This window comes from Balaenoptera borealis (assembly GCF_965194805.1).
Source record: "Balaenoptera borealis genome assembly, chromosome: 6".
NCBI classification, from domain to species: Eukaryota; Metazoa; Chordata; class Mammalia; order Artiodactyla; family Balaenopteridae; genus Balaenoptera; species Balaenoptera borealis.
In genome coordinates, this window is record NC_138863.1 from 54047047 (window position 1) to 54072025 (window position 24979).

At 36.8% G+C, this 24979-nt stretch overlaps 1 protein-coding gene and 1 long non-coding RNA gene across 12 annotated transcripts in view; one reads left to right on the forward strand and one right to left on the reverse strand.

Moving 5' to 3' along the window:
• Positions 1–24979, forward strand: part of ZNF385B (zinc finger protein 385B) — a 424173-nt gene that overhangs the window by 273037 nt on the left and 126157 nt on the right. For 2 of the 11 annotated variants that reach the window (XM_082397554.1, XM_082397540.1), the window contains exon 1: positions 3962–6423. The exons of 8 other annotated variants lie outside the window; for them this stretch is intronic. Coding sequence is in view for 1 of the 3 variants with exons in the window: in XM_082397539.1 (XP_082253665.1) it covers positions 17428–17434 (7 nt within the window). In the remaining 2 variants the exon portion in view is untranslated. Of the gene's footprint in view, positions 1–3961; positions 6424–17168; positions 17435–24979 lie in introns of those variants that run through there. One more of the 11 variants, XM_082397539.1, reaches the window with a different exon arrangement.
• LOC309631341 overlaps positions 1–24979 on the reverse strand; it is a 780796-nt gene that overhangs the window by 266057 nt on the left and 489760 nt on the right. The window lies entirely within an intron of this gene.

Consider the following 24979-nt stretch of genomic DNA (forward strand, 5'->3'; position numbering starts at 1 on the left):
GAAATGCAAGATAGGCACTTTCGTTTTGTTAAGCACTTTTAATGGCTATGCCCCTCTGTAGAAGCAACATAAAGGATTACGTTACTTATCCTTTCAATTTAAAGGAGTATACCTGTGCAAAGATTTGAGAGGTAAAATGTTTGATCTACAAGATATAGAAATGGTTACATAATAATTTCCCCAGACTTCCATATTCAGATAAATATTTTTCTCATTCGGAAGGTACCGAGGAAGCTATGCAATACTCCTTTGATTAGAATATTTTAAGATTTCCTCTGGTTGACTTGCCCTCAGAAGTAATTTACTATATTGTTAAACCTGTCAGTATCAAATTTACATTTGTAGATTTTCAGTCAAAATGCTAAACTCACTTCTTTAATTTCATATTATTCAAAGGTAATGCCACATGGTTTTCAAGGGGTGTCTTTGGTTCCCAATATGTGGAGTTAGTTTCTTTCTTGAGACCATTATTAGAATTCAGATTGGATCTGTTATTCCATAACCCTTATGTTTGCTGGCATTCACTAGTGATGATGGTTGAGGCTTGCACTAAGGCAGACCACTAAATCTGGCCTAGGCTAGAAGATGGGCACAAATGAAGACTCAGAGTCCATTTAGAGCTGTTTTCACTTACGGTTACTAATGAACGAACAAACAGTACAACAAATGTGAGATCGAGATACAGATCAGTGAACACATTTTCTGATGCCTCCCTTCCTTGGGAGGCATATTCAAAGAGGTCAGTGCAGTCCACGCACCATGAGGAATCTGCCTACGCAGAGCAGCCCAGAACTGGCGACCTTGTCTCACAGCCCGTTAAGCTAGGAGAAGGGTGTCCATCTGTCACCATAGAAGGAATTTCTATTCTAAGGAATCACCATTATTTACCCTATTTTTACTGAATCATCAAATGGCTACCATCAGTCTTCAGAATGATATTTAAATTTCCAAAGAGACTGCTTTGCTCTCCCATGTCTATTTTACAGAATCCCTTGGTTGATCTAATCACTACTGGGATAGTTGTTTGTATTTTAATAAATGAACTGATTTTGTCATCCAAAGTATTCACTGGGCACCCACTTTGGGAAAAACACTATACTGATAAGTAATGCCATAATATTTAAATAATGTAGAATCTCCTTTAATGGAGATATTTTAACAGAAAAAAAAAGTTCCATACAAAACTATAAAAAGTATTCCTATTCTTTAATTATTTGGGGAAAATATTAGGTAAAGAAGTTTCAAAAGAATCTGAGTTTTGCCCATGAGTTTAGCTGTGACTGAGAGTTTCTGGCAATTAGTTGAAATCAAACATTTGCATGTTCTGTCTTTGATATGACAGCATGCAATATAAGCTTATCAGGAATTCTCACTTTGTTGCTATTAATTTTTTTTTTTTGCATTTTGGGTTTTTTTAAATTTATTTATTTTATTTATTTTTATTTTTGGCTGCATTGGGTCTTCGTTACTGCATGCGGGCTTTCTCTAGTTGCGGTGAGTGGGGGCTACTCTTCGTTGTGGTGCGCGGGCTTCTCATTGTAGTGGCTTCTCCTGTTGTGGAGCATGGGCTCTAGGCGTGTGGGCTTCAGTAGTTGTGGCACACAGGCTTAGTTGCTCCGCGGCATGTGGGATCTTCCTGGGCCAGGGATTGAACCCGTGTCCCCTGCATTGGCAGGAGGATTCTTAACCACTGAGCCGCCAGGGAAGCCCGATATTAATTTTTAATACTTTAAATACTTTGCATCCACATGAACTTGGCACTAAGATGTATAAAGGAGTGAATACCTTAAGTTTTTTCAAATCAGAAAATCTGAGTTTAGTCTCAGCTTTGAAACTCAGACAGCATAGTGTTGAGCAAGTCCCTTAACCTTCCTAGAACTCAGTTTCTAAATCCATAAAGTGGGTATTTTTTGAACCACAAACAAGTTTACCAGTAATTAGATCACTCAAGAGATTCTATAGAAGATAGACATATAACAGCAAGGCAGTTGTCTGGAAAAGTCAAATACCATCTGTTACTCAGAACGTTCTAAATACTTATTCATTCTTATGGAGGTGTTCTATTACCTGTTAAACACACACACATGCAGTGCTCACTAATACAATTATTAAAACATTCTTTTACTCATTTATTTTCTACCTTTTGTCAAATAATGTGCTTTCCCATAATCAGGATTAAACAATGATTCCTCATATATTTTAGAATTCTTCACAACTGTATCCTCAGGAATCACTTCCTTCTTTACACTCTAAATATCAAAAGCATTTAACATAAAAATCTGTTGCTTATAGCAATATGTCCCACTAATTTATTAAAAGAATGAGTACCAAAACGCATGCATTTGTTTTCAAAATAAAGATTGTGAACCATAAGAATTAGTAAATTCTTTTTAGAAGAATAAGCACTAATTCTAAGCCTAATTTTTCAAAGTACCAAACAAATAGATATTAGAAGATATCAGTTGTTATGCAGATAAAACCTTAATTATATCAAATTTATTATGGCATTTATTACAATTTGATGATATTTATAGAATCCAAATTCAAAACTATGGTAATGTGCAATATCATGTGCGCATTCCCACACACCCCCATTTTTTATTTTTAATAAACACATACTAGAATATTTCAGGTTTTATACATTGTAAATGAACTTTATCTTTGACATATTTAAATATATCAAAAGATTTATTCATCAAAGATCGGCTCCAACACATTTTGGACACTTAAAACCAAAGTACATTAGAACCATGCCATGATGGGGAGAATACAGAACAAGGAAAGTTCTTTGGTGAGCTCCATAATATAACAACTATTAGCATCTCTCATGAAAAACTCAGTCGATACTGCACCCAAGGTGGTATCACTCACCACAGTGGAGCAGGTGCAGACTACAGAGCACGTGAACTAGAGCCCCAGAATCAGCTATGGCAGAGGAGGCCGTTGAATAGTCTCAGGCATATCAAGAAAACAGGGTCATTTTAATGGATTTTAGGTTTGGCTGTACTCTTAAGATATCTTCTTGAAAGCATCTCAAGATTTACTGATATCATTTTGAGTTTTCAAAATTTTTAATTTATAGAATATCTTCTGTCCTAAAGAATCTAATACAGAGGCACTTTACTAACCACATACTAGTTTGCAACAGGGTATACTGCAGTTGCCATGGCAACTATATTATAAATCTTTCTTTTCACTAACTTGGAATTTTTTTTTTAAGATTCTCTCTTTGGACTGACATTTTCAATGCTTGAGCTCTAGTGAAGATGATTTTTACCTCTTCACACTGTGAAAAGTTGAATTAATCTTTTCAAAGAGTTTTGTACATGTTGAATTTTTGTATCAGGGTACTTCAATTTAGAACTTGCAGTTCAAATCAAGAAAAAAAAAGTCTTGTGAAGCAATAATGTTATGTAGTTTTTCCCCTAACTATAAGACATGAACATAACATATATTTCATACTTTTCTCATGAAAAATTTCAATGTTCCCAAGCCACATTAAAATGCAAAATAAAATGGTATTAGGATTTAGTTTTTATCAATAGGACCCATGAATTATTGGCATAAAAGTATCTATGCATTAGCTGTGTGATAAGCTGAGATGGAGGACCACAGGAAAAGTAATGGAGGAAACATGAAAGACTAATAGAAGCTTAATTTCAAGAGTGTAGTGCTGACTTTTGCGAGATAACTGTGAAGGATACCAATCAACTTTGCATTTCGGTCATCAACATCATATTAAGCCATGTCAATATCCAACATAGGTGCTAATGTAAACATTTTATCTGTAAAATACAAACATAGCAATATATACTTTATAGATATTGGCTACTACTGAACTGTTAGTGATGCTGCATCTTTTAAGATGAGATGATGCACTAAACCCACCATAAAAATATAAATACCAGATGTGGTTAACAAGAACCAAGAAAAAATCAAGAACAAGAACCAAGGGAAATAGTATGTTTCGGAAGAGATAGATTAGATACCTGGAAGTGGGGTATTGCCATAACAAGTAATTGAAAATGTCGAAGTGGCTTTGGAATCAGGAAGTGGTTGGAGGCTGGAAGAATTTTGAGGAACATGATAGAAAAGTCTTAGATTGCCTTGAACAGACCCTTAGTAGAAATATGGACATTAAAGATGCTGCTAGTGGGGGTACAGTAGGAAGTGAGGAACATATTATTGGGAACTAGAAGAATGGAGATCTCTGTTACATAATGGCAAAGCTAAACAGAATTGTGTCCTTCAGTTATGTAAAAAACAGAACTTGTAAAAGATGTGCTGGGATATCCTACTAAGGAGAATTCCAAGCAAAATGTTGAAGATGTGGCCTGTTTCTTGCTGCTTAGAGTAAAATGCAAGAAGAGAGATGTAAATTGAAAGAAGAACTATTAAACAAAAAGGAACCAGGGCATGATAATTTGGGAAATTCTCTGCCTGTTCAGATGAGAAGAGATGCTAAAATTAAGAGATTGCCTTAGAAAGTGTGGCATATAAAAGAAAAAAAAAAGCCAAGGGTATGGCTGTACAAATCTTTTCCATAACTTTAAAAGACTGAAAGATCAGAGTGTTTGGCCGTAAGAGATTAACGTTATGCCTCATAGATCTTCTCAACTAAATTAGAGGTCTTCTAGGAATCTGTGTGGCCCTCAGCCATCTCAACAAGAGCCAAAGGTAGAGAAGGGATTATCTCAAAAAAATTTGTGGGGCTTCCCTGGTGGCGCAGTGGTTGAGAATCTGCCTGCCAATGCAGGGGACACGGGTTCGAGCCCTGGTTTGGGAAGATCCCACATGCCGCGGAGTAACTGGGCCCGTGAGCCACAAGTACTGAGCCTGTGCGTCTGGAGCCTGTGCTCCGCAACAAGAGAGGCCGTGACAGTGAGAGGCCCGCGCACCGCGATGAAGAGTGGCCCCCGCTCGCCGCAACTAGAGAAAGCCCTCGCACAGAAACGAAGACCCAACACAGCCAAAAATAAACAAATAAATAAATAAATAAAGACTGATATTACCTGTTTTAAAAAAAAAAAAATTGTGGATGTAGCTTCTTTCTAATGGAGAGCATTGCTGTGCCATCCACAGAAACCCACAAAGTTTTTAGGACAATTATATCAGCAGAGACACTACCAACTTGGATGGAAAGAAACAAGAGAGTACAAAATGAAAGAAGGCTATTGGACTCCAAACTTCTACTTACAGGAAGCAGGCTAATAAAACTACTCAGCTGCAAACATATGTTACTGTTCATGAAAAAGGGAGGATGACTCAGAGGGCAGAGATAATAATCCAGGCCAGAACTGAGAGCCTCTTGATAAGAGTCCACATCTTGATTTTGACCTTGTCAGATTCTAAGCAGAGAATCCAGTCAAGCACACTCAAACTTCTTATGTATGGAACGATGAGATAATAAATGAGTGTTGTTCTAAGTGAATAAGTTTGTTGATAATATGCTAGGTAGCAATAGAAACCTAATACAGATTTTAATAACTAGATTCTCTAAAATATTCTAAAGAATCTACTTCATACAGTTCAAAAGAGAGAACAAAGTAGTTCCTAGAGATTTTTATATATACTCCTAAACTGTTCGCAAAAGATTTGCTTTGAAAACATTTTTTTAAATGCTATATTATCTATATGGTTTCTATGGAAATGTAGTTTTTAAGCTTTCCAGGAAGGAATAAAGAAGGCTGATGCAGCTGTTAAACAACCCACAGTGTCCCCCACAGGGGCCTAACTATTTAAATAAAAAGGCCTAGGAAAGCCATTTTACTTAAAAAAGCCAAATTCTTTGTTATGCAAGTAGTAAGAAAAGATCAGATACTTAAAGGATGATTTTTCCTTTGAATCGTCCTAATTACAGATTTAAAAACATTTTTAAATAATAGTTTTCACTTTTTACGATCGAAGTTCTCTGTTCAGTGATTAATGTTAAATTAAATGAAGATAAAAATCAGGTTATTATTTTTCATTGACATTTATCTTATGCTTACATAAAATTTGTTTTTATCATATTATCATAGATCCGCAGCCTGCGAGTCATTTCTAACTTATAGTAAGAATTCACCTGTATCACCTGAGACAGCAGCTTTGCATCACAGTTTGTATAAGATATTGCTGTCCTGAGATGAGTGCTACTTAACAAGCATTTTTTGGCATTGCATCTCCTCTTTAACTGAACTAGCTTCAAAAATACTAATGTGAAAAATAACATCAGCTTACAGTGGGCTTGCAGCAATGATGGTAGTTTTAGTAACTGAATCAACCTTAGGCCAAGTGCCATTAGCTGGCTCAAGTCATATGTTAGGGTATTATTATCTGTGACTTACACTTAGAACACTGGGGCTTAGATGTAGGCAGTCACAAAGAAGTCTAGAAACAAGTGGTGGTGAACAATCTCTTCCCTGCTGTAACATACGCAAAAAGGTAGGTATTATAAAGTGTATGTTGATGAGTTGACAATGACTAAATGAGCATAGCTGCCATTTGAGAGCACTGGATCCTTTACAATAGCTTTGAGCATTGTTCATTAATGAAAACTGATGGAATTAACCACCTCTTATTCTAATATTTATTTAGATTTATTTGTGTTACTGCCAAATTAAGTTGAAATGAGAGCTGCTTAATAACAATAATAAATTAATCTAAACAAAATACTAACCTGTACTAGTAGGCTAAGGGCTCAAAGGAAAATGAGAAGCAAGTAACTCAGGCAGCAAGGTAACTTTTTTTTTTTAACCTTTGCTCTCTTCTAGTAAACAGTCTTATTTTCTTTGGTCTTTTTGTCCTTTTTTGCCAGCTTTTCCTTTTCAAAGTTAAAAGAAGTATGCCTGGTTGTTTTACTTCCACCCCTCCCTTTCCCATCATCACTTATGTGACCTGGAAGTGGAAATTGTAATTTGGAGAAGGTGACTACTACACCTGTGCTCTTTAACTTAATGACAGCAGAAAGGTTATGAAGGAAGATGGCTATAACTAAGGTGATCATTTATCCCAGTTTGCTTGGGACAGTTCCAGTCTCTGCCTATTAATAGCCTCTCCTTTCATTCTCAAAACTCCCCTGGTTTGAATGGTAAATTACGTAGTCACCCTAGCTGTAACTAAGCTGGGCTAAGGAATGGTATAGAAAAATGTATGAACTTAAAAAGTGATGGTAGTTGAAATTTTGGGAGAACCAGGTTATGTTAGTGTCTTATTAATAACAGCAAGGACAAATTGCCTTTCCTGACACTGGGGTCTCTGAGTACTCTACAGAACTTTGTTATCTTTTAGAAGTGTTTTCAAATATTTAAGCAATTATTCTTGTTTAAGAAAATTGAACTATCCAGGTTCTTGTAGAATAAATGAGGGGATATTTTTCCATTCAATAATTTAAAAAATATTCCTAATAAAAATTCTTATTGAAATTATGTTAGAAATATAAATGGAGTTTTAATAAAATGGATTCATGATGGATTTGTAAAAGAATTTTCAAGGACATTATTGTTGCTGATAATTTTGGGTAAAGAAAAAGTGTTTAAATGGAAAATATTTAAAATGCTCAGCAAACAGGATAAAATTAATAGAGTGGTGTCTTTTTCAGATAATTTAATATTCTTTTTCATATATAATTTCTGAAGGCTATTTTTTGTTATACTTCAGTGTTTAATATAGTTTAAAGAAAATGTTTCTTGCCCCAGACCAGGTTTTCATTCCCATTGGTAGCAAGTAATTCATTTTTATCATAATTTAAAGCAATATTAATATTTTGGAGAAATTTAATTGAATCCCAGACAAGTTATTTCCTTTGTCTCCCCTTCTAATGATAACTATTTATGGTGGGTTGAATAAATAAAGCTCACTGCAAAGACTTAGTTTTAGAATCCCCAAGTAGGTTGTAATACACTACTCCCACTTGAAGATTCACAGTGTTTACTTATAATATACTTAATATAAGGTTTTAGGGAGTTTTCAGAAGGCATTAGAGCCAGCTACCAATAAAAAAGAAGACACGGAGGAGTAAAATATCTGCTGATTAGAGCTGCCAAAAAACCTTCCATAAGCAGTTTAGTCAAACCCCTTTCAGTTAGAGCCCACATACTTTCAGATTAATATTTTGTTACCTTGTTAATAATTAACATAATGCAACAACCCCATCTGGACCATGAAATGATAAGACATAATTCCGAAGAGTTTTATGGTATATTTTTATGTAAAAAAAAATTATCCAGCAATCTTATAGGGTACTTTTGTTCAGTATTCATTTTCCCAGTTACTAAAGAGTTACACTTTGACAGGATGAAATTTGCTGTGGAATTCTGCTTTTGTAAGCGTATAACAGGGGGTTAATCACAATGTCATACTTTCATTCTCAGTTTTTTAATGAGGTAGACTTACTGCCAAAGTAAAGCATTCTATAAAAATGTGGAGCTCGTGTAATGATCGTTTTGATTGAATTGTGTGTTTTAGCCATCCAACTTCCTGAGACTATTAAATTACAGTGGCCAGTGCTATACTTATGAGTTAATAAAATGGCAGTTATTTAAGGAAACAGGTTTTTTTTTTCCCAAGTAGACATTATGTTTGCCTGTGTGAACAACTAGAGGAACAGGATGTAGAGATCTACATGTTTTCCAGAAGATAATGAAAAAGGGAGGAAGAGCAGAGAAGGAGAGAGAGATCTGCCAGTCTCAGATTTGTCTCATTTTTAAGGGCATTCATAACTGTTTATTCCTCATAAATGGGATATACACAGGTTTCAGCGATTTAATTTTTGAAAAGATATTGTTCCTGCCCAATTTGTCATCTCAAAACATTGTAGTACTGCTAACACCACTACATTTTCTCATTATGGACCATGAGACAGGCTCTGGGCCTTGTTTTCCACTGAGGATAAAGAAAATAAGCTGAGATTTAGAGTCCCTGGAGCGGAAGGGACCTTGGGGTCCAACTGACCTTATGGAATGGACCTGGAGGGAAACCTCAGGTTCAGCCTAACAACTCTGACACTTGGTAAGTCACTGAAAGGCTCTGCCTGTGCCTCAGTTTATCTGTAGAGGACAACCCATGCATTCCATCATGTCCAATTTATGAGGACAAGAGAGAAAATCTATGTGAACCCCAAGGGGAACATATTCTTAGCGTTAAGTAGGCAGAGCGAGGGATAAGTCAAAGCAGGAGGAGAAGGGCCAGTTGCTTTACTCTCCACCCGAAAGCCCTAGCAGGTGCTGAGATCACCACTGGATAGAACAGTCTTGAGGTGCTTCTAAAAAATTAGCCCTGCTTAGAAGGGATTAAGTTAAAGCTTCACCAGGGGAGCAACTTTTTAGGGATGATTAGTATACAGAGTCGTTTAAGAAGGTTTATAGGAAAAGTTTTAGCCAGGCCAATCCTCTGCATCCCACTCTGTTCTGACTGTCTCTTTGGGAGTCATATCCCCCTAAGCCCTTTAATTGCTGTCTATTTTCCCAGTCAACAAAGAATATGTTCTACTCAAAGTAAAACATCTTCTAATAAAAATGTTCACGTTTTTCCTTAATCCAAGAACCACGGGGGAGCTGAAGAAATTTCATTTTGGAACCACACTATACAGATAATATAGAAAGGACTGAATGAGGATTTTGAATTGTGTGGAACAAATAGGAAATATACAGTGGAAAGAATAAAAAATACTAGCATAAAAAATTTCATATGATTACAAAAAGAGTTTCTAAGAACTTGAATATATATGATATATGTGTGTGTGTATATAGGTATATACATACACATATGTAAATATATAAATATATACTTTATATTACAAAATATATGTACTTTATATAAAATATATAAATATATACTTTATATATATAATATTTTAATATAAAGTATGTATTTATATTTTGTTCTTGTGTGGAATGAGCCACTTTGGGACTGAGATATTTTATCTTTGTTTTCGGGTTTTTTTCGAATTTTATTTTATTTATTTTTTTATACAGCAGGTTCTTATTAGTCATCAATTATATACACATCAGTGTATGCATGTCAATCCCAATCGCCCAATTCATCACACCACCCCCACCCCCCCGCCGCTTTCCCCCCTTGGTGTCCATACGTTTGTTCTCTACATCCGTGTCTCAATTTCTGCCCTGCAAATCGCTTCATCTGTACCATTTTTCTAGGTTCCACATATATGCGTTAATATATGATATTTGTTTTTCTCTTTCTGACTTACTTTACTCTGTATGACAGTCTCTACATCCATCCACATCTCAACAAATGACCCAATTCTGTTCCTTTTCATGGTCGAGTAATATTCCATTGTATATATGTGCCACATCTTCTTTATCCATTTGTCTGTCGATGGGCATTTAGGTTGCTTCCATGACCTGGCTATTGTAAATAGTGCTGCAGTGAACATTGGGGTGCATGTGTCTTTTTGAATTATGGTTTTCTCTGGGTATATGCCCAGTAGTGGGATTGTTGGATCATATGGTAATTCTATTTTTAATTTTTTAAGGAACCTCCATACTGTTCTCCATAGTGGCTGTATCAATTTACATTCCCACCAACAGTGCAAGAGGGTTCCCCTTTCTCCACACCCTCTCCAGTATTTGTTGTTTGTAGATTTTCTGATGATGCCCATTCTAACTGGTGTGAGGTGGTACCTCATTGTAATTTTGATTTGCATTTCTCTAATAATTAGGATGTTGAGCATCTTTTCATGTGCTTCTTGGCCATCTGTATGTCTTCTTTGGAGAAATGTCTATTTAGGTCTTCTGCCCATTTTTGGATTGGGTTGTTTGTTTACTTAATATTGAGCTGAATGAGCTGTTTATATATTTTGGAGATTAATCCTTTGTCCGTTGATTCATTTGCAAATAATTTCTCCCATTCTGAGGGTTGTCTTTTCGTCTTGTTTGTGGTTTCCTTTGCTGTGCAAAAGCTTTGAAGTTTCATTAGGTCCCATTTGTTTATTTTTGTTTTTATTTCCATTACTCTAGGAGGTGGGTCAAAAAAGATCCTGCTGTGATTTATGTCAAAGAGTGTTCTTCCTATGTTTTCCTCTAAGAGTTTTATAGTGTCCAGTCTTACATTTAGGTCTCTAATCCATTTTGAGTTTATTTTTGTGTACGGTGTTAGGGAATGTCCTAATTTCATCCTTTTACATGTAGCTGTCCAGTTTTCCCAGCACCACTTATTGAAGAGACTGTCTTTTCTCCATTGTATATCTTTGCCTCCTTTGTCATAGATTAGTTGACCATAGGTGTGTGGGTTTCTCTCTGGGCTTTCTATCTTGTTGCATTGATCTATGTTTCTGTTTTTGTGCCAGTATCATATTGTCTTGATTACTGTAGCTTTGTAGTATAGTCTGAAGTCAGGGAGTCTGATTCCTCCAGCTCCGTTTTTTTCCCTCAAGGCTGCTTTGGCTATTCGGGGACTTTTGTGTCTCCATACAAATTTTAAGATTCTTTGTTCTAGTTCTGTAAAAACTGCCATTGGTTATTTGATAGGGAGTGCATTGAATCTGTAGATTGCTTTGGATAGTATAGTCATTTTCACAATATTGATTCTTCCAATCCAAGAACATGGTATATCTCTCTATCTGTACCATCTTTAATTTCTTTCATCAGTGTCTTATAGTTTTCTGCATACAGGCCTTTTGTCTCCCTAGGTAGGTTTATTCCTAGGTATTTTATTCTTTTTGTTGCAATGGTAAATGGGAGTGTTTCCTTAATTTCTCTTTCAGATTTTTCATCATTAGTGTATAGAAATGCAAGAGATTTCTGTGCATTAATTTTGTATCCTGCAACTTTACCAAATTCATTGATTAGCTCTAGTAGTTTTCTGGTGGCATCTTTAGGATTCTCTATGTATAGTATCATGTCATCTGCAACCAGTGACAGTTTTACTTCTTCTTTTCCAATTTGTATTCCTTTTATTTCTTTTTCTTCTCTGATTGCCGTGGCTAGGACTTCCAAAACTATGTTGAATAATAGTGGTGAGGGTGGACATCCTTGTCTTGTTCCTGATCTTAGAGGAAATGGTTTCAGTTTTTCACCATTGAGAATGATGTTTCCTGTGGGTTTGTCGTATATGGCCTTTATTATGTTGAGGTAGGTTCCCTCTATGCCCACTTTCTGGAGAGTTTTTATCAAAAATGGGTGTTGAATTTTGTCAAAAGCTTTTTAGGCATCTATTTAGATGATCGTATGGTGTTTCTCCTTCAATTTGTTAATATGGTTTATCACATTGATTGATTTACGTATATTGAAGAATCCTTGCATCCCTGGGATAAATCCCAGTTGATCATGGTGTATGATCCTTTTCATGTGTTGTTGGATTCTGTTTGCTAGTATTTTGTTGAAGTTTTTACATCTATATTCATCAGTGATATTGGTCTGTAATTTTCTTTTTTTGTAGTATCTTTGTCTGGTTTTGGTATCAGGGTGATGGTGGCCTCATAGAATGAGTTTGGGAGTGTTCCTTCCTCTGCAATTTTTTGGAAGAGTTTGAGAAGGATGGGTGTTAGCTCTTCTCTAAATGTTTGATAGAATTCATCTGTGAAGCCATCTGGTCTTGGACTTTTGTTTCTTGGAAGATTTTTAATCACAGTTTCAATTTCATTACTCATGATTGGTCTGTTCGTATTTTCTATTTCTTCCTGATTCAATCTTGGAAGGTTATACCTTTCTAAGAAGTTGTCCATTTCTTCCAGGTTGTCCATTTTATTGGCATAGAGTTGCTAGTAGTAGTCTCTTAGGATGCTTTGTATTTCTGTGTTGTGTGTTGTAACTTCTCCTTTTTCGTTTCTAATTTTATTGATTTGAGTCCCTCTTTTTCTTGATGAGTCTGGCTAATGGTTTATCAATTTTGTTTATCTTCTCAAAGAATCAGCTTTTAGTTTTATTGCTCTTTGCTATTGTTTTCTTTGTTTCTCTTTCATTTATTTCTGCTCTGATCTTTATGATTTCTTTCCTTCTGCTAACTTTGGGTTTTGTTTGCTCTTCTTTCTCTAGCTCCTTTAGGTGTAAGGTTAGATTGTTTATTTGAGATTTTTCTTGTTTCTTGAGGTAGGCTTGTATAGCTATAAACTTCCCTCTTAGAACTGCTTTTGCTGCATCCCATAGGTTTTGGATCATCGTGTTTTCATTGTCATTTGTCTCTAGGTATTTTTTGATTTCCTCTTTGATTTCTTCAGTGATCTCTTGGTTATTTAGTAACGTATTGTTTAGCCTCCATGTGTTTTGTGTTTTTTACGTTTTTTCCCCTGTAATTGATTTCTAATCTCACAGTGTTGTGGTCAGAAAAGATGCTTGATATTATTTCAATTTTCTTAAATTTACTGAGGCTTGATTTGTGACTCAAGATGTGATCTATCCTGGAGAATGTTCCGTGTGCACTTGAGAAGTGTAATCTGCTGTTTTTGGATGGAATGTCCTGTAAATATCAGTTAAATCTATCTGGTCTATTGTGTCATTTAAAGCTTGTGTTTCCTTATTAATTTTCTGTTTGGATGATCTGTCCATTGGTGTAAGTGAGGTGTTAAAGTCCCCCACTATGATTGTGTTGCTGTTGATTTCCTCTTTTATAGCTGTTAGCAGTTGCCTTATGTATTGAGGTGCTCCTATGTTGGGTGCATATATATTTATAATTGTTATATCTTCTTCTTGGATTGATCCCTTGATCATTATGTAGTGTCCTTCCTTGTCTCTTGTAACATTCTTTATTTTAAAGTCTATTTTATCTGATATGAGTATTGCTACTCCAGCTTTCTTTTGATTTCCATTGGCATGGAATATCTTTTTCCATCCCCTCACTTTCAGTCTGTATGTGTCCCTAGGTCTGAAGTGGGTCTCTTGTAGACAGCATATATATGGGTCTTGTTTCTGTGTCCATTCAACAAGCCTGTGTCTTTTGGTTGGAGCATTTAATCCATTCACATTTAAGGTAATTATCGATATGTATGTTCCTATGACCATTTTCTTAACTGTTTTGGGTTTGTTTTTGTAGGTCCTTTTCTTCTTCTTGTGTTTCCCACTTAGAGAAGTTCCTTTAGCATTTGTTGTAGAGCTGGTTTGGTGGTGCTGAATTCTCTTAGCTTTTGCTTGTCTATAAAGCTTTTGATTTCTCCATAGAATCTGAATGAGATCCTTGCCGGGTAGAGTAATCTTGGTTATAGGTTCTTCCCTTTCATCACTTTAAGTATATCATGCCACTCCCTTCTGGCTTGTAGAGTTTGTGCTGAGAAATCAGCTGTTAACCTTATGGGAGTTCCCTTGTATGTTATTTGTCGTTTTTCCCTTGCTGCTTTCAATAATTTTTCTTTGTCTTTAATTTTTGCCAATTTGATTACTATGTGTCTCAGTGTGTTTCTCCTTGGGTCTATCCTGTACAGGACTCTCTATGCTTCCTGGACTTGGGTGGCTATTTCCTTTCCATGTTAAGGAAGTTTTCAACTATAATCTCTTCAAATATTTTCTTGGGTCCTTTCTCTCTCTCTTCTCCTTCTGGGACCCCTATAATGCGAATGTTGTTGCGTTTAATTTCTCCCAGAGGTCTCTTAGGCTGTCTTCATTTCTTTTCATTCTTTTTTCTTTAGTCTGTTCCACAGCAGTGAATTCCACCATTCTGTCTTCCAGGCTACTTATCCATTCTTTTGTGTCAGTCCTTCTGCTATTGATTCCTTCTAGTGTGTTTTTCATTTCAGTTATTGTATTGTTCATCTCTGTTTGTTTGTTCTTTAATTCTTCTAGGTCTTTGTTAAACATTTCTTGCATCTTCTTGAACTTTGCCTCCATTCTTTTTCTGAGGTCCTGGATCATCTTCACTATCATTTTTCTGAATTCTTCATCTGGAAGGTTGCCTATCTCCACTTCATTTAGTTGTTTTTCTGGGGGTTTATCTTGTTCCTTCATGTGGTACATAGCCCTCTGCCTTTTCATCTTGTCTATCTTTCTGTGAATGTGTTTTTTGTTCCACAGGCTGCAGGATTGTCTTATCTTTGTAATAAATAACTGGATAATTAGAAACTCTCCGAAGTCTCATTAAACCTTAACTTTCTAGGATTGTGGTACCATCAGTCATCATAAGTAAGTGTGTCAGGTAGAACATTTATCTAAAGGGAAAGCTGAAACATCAAATAATATTTATGTAGTAGTAAACATGTAAAATACTTTGAAGGAGACAGAAAGAGAATTTTAAAAAGAGAAATAAAGCTACTATTTATTGAACACTACCACATGCTGGATGGAAAAATAATTGTAATAATGATAGCAACAACAGTAACAGTCACAGGTAAAACGGGTGCAGGTAAAAGTCTCAGATACCAGGCTTTGGGCTTGACGCCCATGTACACATTGTCTCATATCTTACCGTGAAACAAATCCTAACATAATCCCCATCTTACAAATGAGAGATCTGAGACACAGAGAGATTCACTCACTTGCCAAGGTCTACTGAGGCTGTGAAGCATGAGTTCAAACCCCAGCTGTCTGTCCCTAGGGTCTGTTCCCTCTCTCACTCAATTCTGACAACCCTGGAAGATGGGCATCATCCACTGATCTACATATTAGTTTCCCCATTACAGGGGGAGTTTAGGTGACTTCTCTAGGGTTACACACAGATTCTACAGCAAGGATGTTAACCCAGCCCTTTTTAAACACATGCTTGGGGCTTCCCTGGTGGCGCAGTGGTTAAGAATCCTCCTGCCAATGCAGGGGACACAGGTTCGAGCCCTGGTCCGGGAAGATCCCACATGCCATGGAGCAACTAAGCCCGTGTGCCACAACTACTGAGCCTGCACTCTAGAGCCTGCGTGCCACAACTACTGAAACCCGCACGCCTAGAGCCTGTGCTTTGCAACAAGAGAAGCCATCACAATGAGAAGCCTGCACACCGCAATGAAGAGCAGCCCCTGCTCGCCGCAACTAGAGGAAGCCCGCGCACAGCAACGAAGACCCAATGCAGCCAAAAAATAAATAAATAAAATCTAAAAAAAATTAAATAAACACGTGCTTTCCACTATACTGTGCTAAATTTACCCCCTTTAGAATTTTTTTACTTGTGATGAGAGATTAATGAACGCTGAATTGGATATCTGACTACAATTAGATGTGCCTCACAAAAGAAAAATCAGCAGATCAACACTAGGTTTCACACTAGCTATAAATATTCACATCACAATAACATCCTTTTTTTCAAATTGACCCATTACATAGCTTTCCATAGGAATCAGTTCCTATCACTGAAATGGGACAGTTTCACAATTCTAAATGTGCTTGCATTCCAGTGACTAAACTGATGGTGTCTCAGTGACATTTTTCTTTTTATTCACAGAGCTAGTAAGGTAAAGTGAGCCTTGGTTAATTACTTCTAAATTCTGGGACCCTATAGAAAACACTCTCCATGTATCGTTCAGTTTCAGTGGAAATACACAAAGAGGAAATAGACATATAATCTGGGCTTCGACTGGGGTGGAAGAGAACTGCTATTTCTCCCTTTCTGGTGTGCAGGAAATTGCTATGGATTAAAGAAATGCCAGTACAGTTTCCCAGTTAGCCCCTTTAGAAATGTATATACATGCTCTCCCTTTCCTTAATCTTCTTTTGTTCTCTTCCTTACTCCTCTTTTCCCTGTGGAATGTGTGTATTTGGGCAGCTTTACCTGGTTTGGATTTGATGGGAGAATGGACCAGAAGCTGGATCTCTCAGTGCTGGGCCCTCTGCTGATACAAGCAGAAATTGAGCCAGTTAGACCAGAATTAAGCCCCCTATTCACTTCATGTATGCCATTTTAGCAGCTAGAGAGTAATGATGGTTTTTATTCCTCCTGGCATTAAGTCTGAGAGGCAAACTAACAAGTAACAAGAAAATTCAAAATGAAAGCTGACATGTCTTCCTGAATTCTCCCCAAGGTGCTTGAGTATGATTATTATTTAATGCTTCTTTGTCCCTTAAATATAGGGGGTGCCAGTCAACATATGAAATTGTTTCAGATAATAGAAAATTTCCTGAAAACTAAGACCAAAATACGAAAAAATACCACAGTGGCTGAAAGTGTGGGGTTCTAAAAGCCTAAGGTGCAGACTAACACAGAGCTTTCTGTGCAGTGCTGGGCAGGGTTTTTCAAGAGCTCTGTCATTTTGTGACATTTTCCTTCCTTGTATAGCCCTCAAGCTCAGCCCTACTGTGTCATCACATTTTGCTTTTCAGATTCACCACCACTGATGGTGGGTCAGGAACATCGTCCATGTACACAAAGGACAGTGCACTCTAATATTTGAAGATGGAAAAGAAAAGATTCTTCAGTCACTAGGCAAGCTGACCTCAGGGCTGTCAAGCAAATTATGCCAGCCCAGGATGTCTGCTCAGAGAATCACTGTGGTGTGGCAGGTGATGAATGAGTGGTTTTCATGGCCTCAGGCTCCTTCCCAAGAGAGAGAGACTAAATTGGAAGATGATTTAAGCAATCATGGTGGGTAAGTCTGACAGAACTCAAATACCACCCCTTACCTCTCTGCTTGCATGAGGAGTGATGGCAGGACTGGGTCTTGACTTGTGGGATGTTCAATACAGAGATGAGAAAAATCATCTTCCTTATTCATTCTTCCTCTTTGAAATGAAAAGCTGCTCAAGCAGAACAAGATTTCTTTATATCAGAAGTGTTGCTGATCCAGAGAAAAGGGCCTGCAAAGTGTTCACCTTTCCAGTGGCGGTTAGAAGCTGGCATTGGCAACATGGCACCCAGCTTTTGACCTCACCTGGGTATGTCAAGTCTTTTCATATTCAAGGCCCATTGACTACCACAGAGATATGAAAGACCACTTTATCTTTTGAAAGAACCTAAACATAGGGCAAGTTTGTTTTACTTCATAGATTTTGAAATGGAATTTATTATTAGAAGAAACTAGAAGTTGAATATTCATTGGTACCCTTGATCCTCTTTTGAGCAGAAGACTTGAAAGAAACCTGGGTTTGGAAGAATTTTTTTAATCTTCTCTTTTCCTGTGCTTTTGGGACCAATGTTAAGTTCTGCCATCTGTAGGACATGTTCATTTTTTTTTTTTTTTAAGTCATGTTCCTAGCTTTTTTTTTTTTTTTTTTTTTTTTATTTATTTATTTATGGCTGTGTTGGGTTTTCGTTTCTGTGCGAGGGCTTTCTCTAGTTGCGGCAAGCGGGGGCCACTCTTAATCACGGTGCACGGGCCTCTCACTATCGCGACCTCTCTTGTTGCGGAGCACAGGCTCCAGACGCACAGGCTCAGGAGTTGTGGCTCACGGGCCTAGTTGCTCTGCGGCATGTGGGATCTTCCCAGACCAGGGCTCGAACCCGTGTGCCCTGCATTGGCAGGCAGATTCTCAACAACTGCGCCACCAGGGAAGCCCAGGACGTGTTCATTTTAACTGTCTTTTACTTACAAGCTTTAGCTCTTTCAGGAAATTGTTTTTTGCTTATGTTACCTAAACGGCAGAAATTGGCTTCCATCTCACATCGTCTCTGCATTATTAAAATGCAGCTTGTTGTGCAGAGTTTTAATGGACTCTTTAGGGCCATTACATATTAATGTTATATACTAAGAACTATTAAAGCATTCCAAATAAAACATATTCACCAGTTAAATGTTCTGTTTTATTTGTGATCATGAGTGAAAAGGATAAGCTAGTTATCTTTGTGGTCATTTAGAAAAAAAATGTTGTAATCTAACACAAACTTAGTCTCCTCATATAAGGCAATGTAATCATATAATTCTAAGGAAGCCTAGAATTTATTACTCTCTCTTTTTGATACTCACCGTTAAATAGTGAAAACAAACAAAAACAATTTCAACCTACTATTGATTATTTAAGTATGAAGTACTTATAGTAAATTCTTAATCTAAGACAGACTTTTTTTTCTTCTGTCAGCAAGAAGAGTGGGATAACATTTTGTCTTCAGCTGGTATGTACTTAGGGATTCTGAACACTTGGAAAATATAATGCTAACTGGTCAACCAGGTGGAAGGGGCAGAGAGTAGGAAAGAAGGTGAGACAAAAATACATCATTTTAAAATTATTTGTCCCACTTTTGTCTCTCGACCTGAAAGGAGTACTATTTTCTCGTCAAATATTCACTCAAATATTTCATATTAAAACTTTGTTCACCGCGATGAAGAGTGGCCCCCACTTGCCACAACTGGAGAAAGCCCTCACACAGCAACGAAGACGCAACACAGCCATTAATTAATTAATTAATTAATTAATTAATTTAAAAAATAAAAATTAAAAAAAAAAAACAAAACTTTGTTCAACCAAGTTAACAACCTATAAATTTGGGCCCTGGGTGCTTTCTTTTCAAACAGATGAGGTGGAGTCCCAGTGTATACTGAGAGCCCTAGTTTAAAGTCTGGCAACATCTAGAATGTCTGTTCCCCGCTCAGCCAATCATTTTAGATCAGGGTAAGTCATATACATTTTCTGGACCTATCTCCTCATTGACAGTAATAGACCTTGGACTAGATTCATTCAACAGATATTTACTGAGCTTCGAATATGTGCCATGTTTCACTTAAGCATTAAAAAAGTAAAAAGCAGCCTCATCTTCAAGGAACTGAGAGTTAATAGGAGAGACACCTGTAAAAACTAATGTGTGTAATAAAGTGTTTTTTTTTTAACTGAAGTATAGTTGATTTACCATGTTGTATTAGTTTCTGTTGTACAGCAAAGTGATTCAGTTATATATATATATATTTTTTTTCATATTCTTTTCCATTATGGTTTATTACAGGATATTGAATACAGTTCCCTGTGCTACACAGTAGGACCTTGTTGTTTATCTATTTTATACATAGATAAATGCAGTTTTTATATAGTTTGTATATAAACATAATTTATACATAGTTTGTGTCTGCTAATCCCAAACTCCTGACTTATCCCTCCCCCACCCCCTTCCCCCTTTGGTAACCATAAGTTTGTTTTCTATGTCTATGAGTCTGTTTCTGTTTTGTAAATAAGTTCATATTGTGCCATATTTTAGATTCCACATATAAGTGATATCATATGGTATTTGTCTTTCTCTTTATGACTTACTTCATTTAGTATGGTAACCTCTAGGTTCATCCATGTTGCTGCAAATGGCATTATTTCATTCTTTTTTATGACTGAGCAGTATTCCATTGTGTATATATACCGCATCTTTATCCATTCATCTGTCGATGGATATTTAGATGGCTTCTATGTCTTGGCTATTGTAAATAGTGTTGCTATGAACATTGGGGTATATGTATCTTTTCAAATTATGGTATTCTCTGAGTGGATGCCCAGGAGTGGGATTGCTGGACTATATGGCAACTCTATTATTTTTCATTTTTTAAGGAACCTCTCTACTGTTTTCCATAGTGGCTGCAGCAATTTACATTCCCACCAACAGAGTAGGAGGGTTTCCTTTTCTCCACACCATCTCCAGCATTTGTTATTTGTAGACTTTTAATGATGGCCATTCTGACCGGTGTGAGGTGGTACCTCATTATAGTTTTGATTTGTGTTTCTCTAATAATTAATGATGTTGAGCATCTTTTCATGTGCCTGTTGGCCATCTATATGTCTTCTTTGGAGAAATATCTATTTAACTCTTCTGCCCATTTTTTGACTGGGTTGTTTTTTGTTGTTGTTATTGAATTGTATGGGCTGTTTGTATATTTTGGAAATTAAGCCCTTGTCAGTCACATTATTTGCAAATTTTTCTCCCAGTCTGTAGGTTGTCTTTTTGTTTTGTTGATGGTTTCCTTTGCTGTGCAAAAGCTTCTAAGTTTGATTAGGTCCCATTTTTAAAATTTTGCTTTTATTTCTCTTGCCTTGGGAGACTGACCTAAGAAAACGCTGGTACAATTAATGTCGGAGAATGTTTTGCCTATGTTCTCTTCTAGGAGTTTTATGGTATCATGTCTTATATTTAAGTCTTTAAGCCATTTTGAGTTTATTTTTTTGTATGGTGTGAGGGAGTGTTCTAACTTCATTGATTTACATGCAGCTGTCCAGCTTTCCCACCACCACTTGCTGAAGAGACTGTCTTTTCCCCATTATATATTCTTGCCTCCTTTGTCAAAGATTAATTGACCGTAGGTGGGTGGGTTTATTTCTGGGCTCTCTATTCTGTTCCATTGATCCATATGTCTGTTTTTGTGCCAATACCACACTGTTTTGATTACTGTAGCTTTGTAGTATGTCTGAAGTCTGGGAGGGTTATGCCTCCTGCTTTGTTCTTTTTCCTCAGGATTGCTTTGGCAGTTCTGGGTGTTTTATGGTTCCATATGAACATTAGGATTATTTGTTCTAGTTCTGTGAAAAATGTCAGGGCTAATTTGATAGGGACCACATTAAATCTGTAGATTGCTTTGGGTAGTACAGCCATTTTAACAATATTAATTCTTCTAATCCAAGAGCATGGGATATCTTTCCATTTCTTTGAATCATCTTCAATTTCCTTTATCAATGTTTTACAGTTCTCAGCATATAAGTATTTCACCTCCTTGGTCAGATTTATTCCTAATTATTTTTTATGTGATTTTTAAAGTATTGTTTTTTTTTAATTTCCCTTTCTGATATTTCATTGTTATTGTAAAGAAATGCAACAGATTTCTGTTCTGAAATGCAACAGATTTCAGATTTATGTTAATCTTGTATCCCGCTAACTTGCTGAATTCATTTATCAGTTCTAGTAGTTTTTGTGTGGAGTCTTTAGGGTTTTCTATATATAGTATCATGTCATCTGTATATGATGGCAGTTTTAACTCTTCCCTTCCAATTTGGATACCTTTTATTTCTTTTTCTTTTCTGATTGCTGTGGCTAGGACTTCCAATACTATGTTGAATAGAAATAGTGAGAGTGAGCATTCTTGTCTTGTTCCAGATTTTAGGGAGAAGGCTCTCAGCTTTTCATCATTGAGTATTATTTTGGCTGTGGGTTTGTCATAAATGGCTTTTGTTATGTTGCAATATGTTCCCTCTATACCCACTTTGGTAAGAGTTTTTATCATGAATGGATGTTGAATTTTATCAAATACTTATTCTGCATCTTGTAGTAAAGTGGTTTTTATACTATTACAGATATTTATATACGGTATAAATTTTTTGTGTTGGGGCGGGGCACCAAAGAGGAGTAATTAGTCCTATCTGGGTTTAGGTGAAGGAAGGGAGATTGACAGAGACTTTACAGAGAAGATGCTTGAACTGAATTTGAGTATTATTCTCTAGAAGAACAAGGGATAGATGGTGTAAGAGCACAGGCCTGTAGGACTAAGTCAGCATAAAGCCTCAGGACCTAATAAGGGTCCTGTATGGATGGAATATAAGTATGAAATGAAACATGCAAGTGCTGGCTGGAACAGATGGAAAAGGCTTCCCGTGACACACAATTCTGGATTTTTGTGAGAAGCCATGACACAGTTCCAAGTAGAGTTTGTCAAAGGTTCATATATGTGTTCTAGGAAGACCACTCTATCAAAGTATGGCAAAGACTTGGAGAGAGCAAAGATTAGAAGCAAGAACTCAAGTTAGGAGGTTATTACAGAGGCACAGGGGAGAGGTAATGAAGGTGAGAGTAGTGGCTATGGAGTGGAAGGGAAAGAACTGTAAGACATGAGGGAAGTGATTTGTCTAAAATCACTGAATGGATGAGGGGTGAAGAAAGAAGAGGAAGGTCTCTATCATACCTTTCAGCTTCAGCCTCCCATGAGTCAATTATTCAAGACTCAAGGGAAGATTTTCATAAACACACTTAAATAAGTATATTTTTAGAGCTTGATAAAATGGCTTATTGTTTTGAAATTCTTGCTTTTAAACTATTAGAATCATTGTATTTTTGAAGGGAACTGAATAATGTTAGTGCCGAATGAGTCAGGTATAAAAACTTGATTCTTTATTCAGAAGGCATACTATTGACAAGTAAATGGGTACTGTTAAGTCACCCTGAATCATGTGGCATATTGTGAAGAGGCAAAACAGTCCAGTTGTGCTTACATTCAGAAATTCTATGAGATAGCTTAATATAAATACCCAGGAGACTCAGAGAGCCAGAAGCAAGAACAGAGCCTGTAAGCAGCATCCACAGCTAACCTGAAGTCAGAACTCATACTTAAAATTCCTGTTACCCATCCCCACCCGCCTTCAATTTGATTTTTTTTTTTTTTTGACTCTGGGTGCGTTTGTCACTTACCCTACCATGCAACTTTCTTGAGAGTGTTTCTTGTTGATCCCATCCCATTCACTCCATCTCCCTATAAGAACACACCAATAACTTGGCTCTCACAAAGGCCACCATGTCTTCCCGATTGCCAACTCCAGTGGAGTGTCTCACTCCTTATCCTACTTGATCTTTATGTCATGTTTATGAAATTATCTCATTTTCCCTCTGTGACATCATGATCACCCTTGTTTTCACTCACATCTGTCCATTTTGCCACTGTCAGGTCTGTGGGCTCCTCCTTCCTGGAACTCTACATTCTCCCTGGGTCATTTCATCTACACATATGGCTTCTGTATGTAGATAGTGTCTATTCTTTGGCCACAGTCATGTCCTTATGTTCCAGAAACAGAAATCTAACTTTCTTTTGAACATCTTCACTTGGTTTGTTGTCCCTCGGGCAACTCAAATTTAACTCATCCAAAACTGAACTCCTTCTTCCCCAAATGTTTGCCTTTTCTGATTACAATCTCTCATCCTGTCATGACTAGACCCCTGCATTCTTCTGCATGCATATGTACCTTTTCATACTTTCGTCTCATGCATACCTCCCCACTCTAAGCAAGCTAAACCACTTTTATTCTCCCAGATATATATTGTACTCTTTATAAACTCTGAGTCTTTGCAGATGCTTAGAAGGCCTTCTTGATGCACATATAAACAGATACACACATACAATCCTTTACTTTATCTGGCTGAATTTTAGTGAACGTTCAAGCCTCTGTGAAAAAGTTACTTCCTCCAGAAAACTTTTCAGACCCCGGGGCTCCATTGTTAAATACCCACCTTTTGTAGTTTTATGGTGGCTTATACTCTATTATAGCAGTTGTCATTTGGGGTGGGAGGGGGTAGGAAGTAGCCGGGTAATTTTTGTCCCTAGGGGGCATTTGACAATGTCTAGAGACACTTGGTGGTAACAAAGTGTTGGGGTGCTACCAGCAGCCCGTGAGTAGAAGCCAGGATGCTGCTAAATATCCTGCGATGTGCAGCTCCCACAGCAAAGAATCATTCGGTACAAAATGTCATTAGTGCTGAGGCTGAGAAACCCTATTCTGTTATAATTGTGTACTATTTATTTTTCTATTTCTGTCACTAAACTATAAGCTTTTGGAGAATAGGAACTGTGTCTTACTCGACATTGTATATACAGGAACTAATAGGTATATTGGTTGCTTGGCATATAGTAGATGCTCAGTTAATATGAGTGCATAAGTGGGTGGACAGATTGATGGATGGTTTGAATGGTATCCCATTCGAGCCCAGAGAGAAAACCTACATACGTGGACTGAAAAACTACATACATAATCGGTTCTGAGGTTATACTTCTAAAGTGGCCTTGATGCCACTTCTACTGTTTGAAGTCTGATCATGGAGAGCAGTAGGTGGGCTCAAACTATGGATTCATGTTTCCATTTCATTGCATATTTAAATATACATGATTTTACTTATTTAAATGTTGTCCTGTATTACGTGTTCAGTGAGATATAATAATGTATATGTACCCATTGCTAGTAACTGACATAGTTCTAGGTACCTACTATAAGCAAGACATTTTAGCATGTTGTGCTGGGAAAATAGGGTTTGGTTTAAACTCTGGCTTAGTTTCAATATTGAGCTGTGTAAACCTAAGAATTATATTAATGTCACTAATCTTTAATTTTCTCACCTATAAGCATAGTGTTATTTTGATGATTACATGGACTAAAATAAAGTACTTGTTATAGAAAATACTTCTGCCTCTTCTCCAAACTACCTATATTAGTTAGGAATTGCACTCGACTCAGAAACAGAGTTCTGATAATAATTG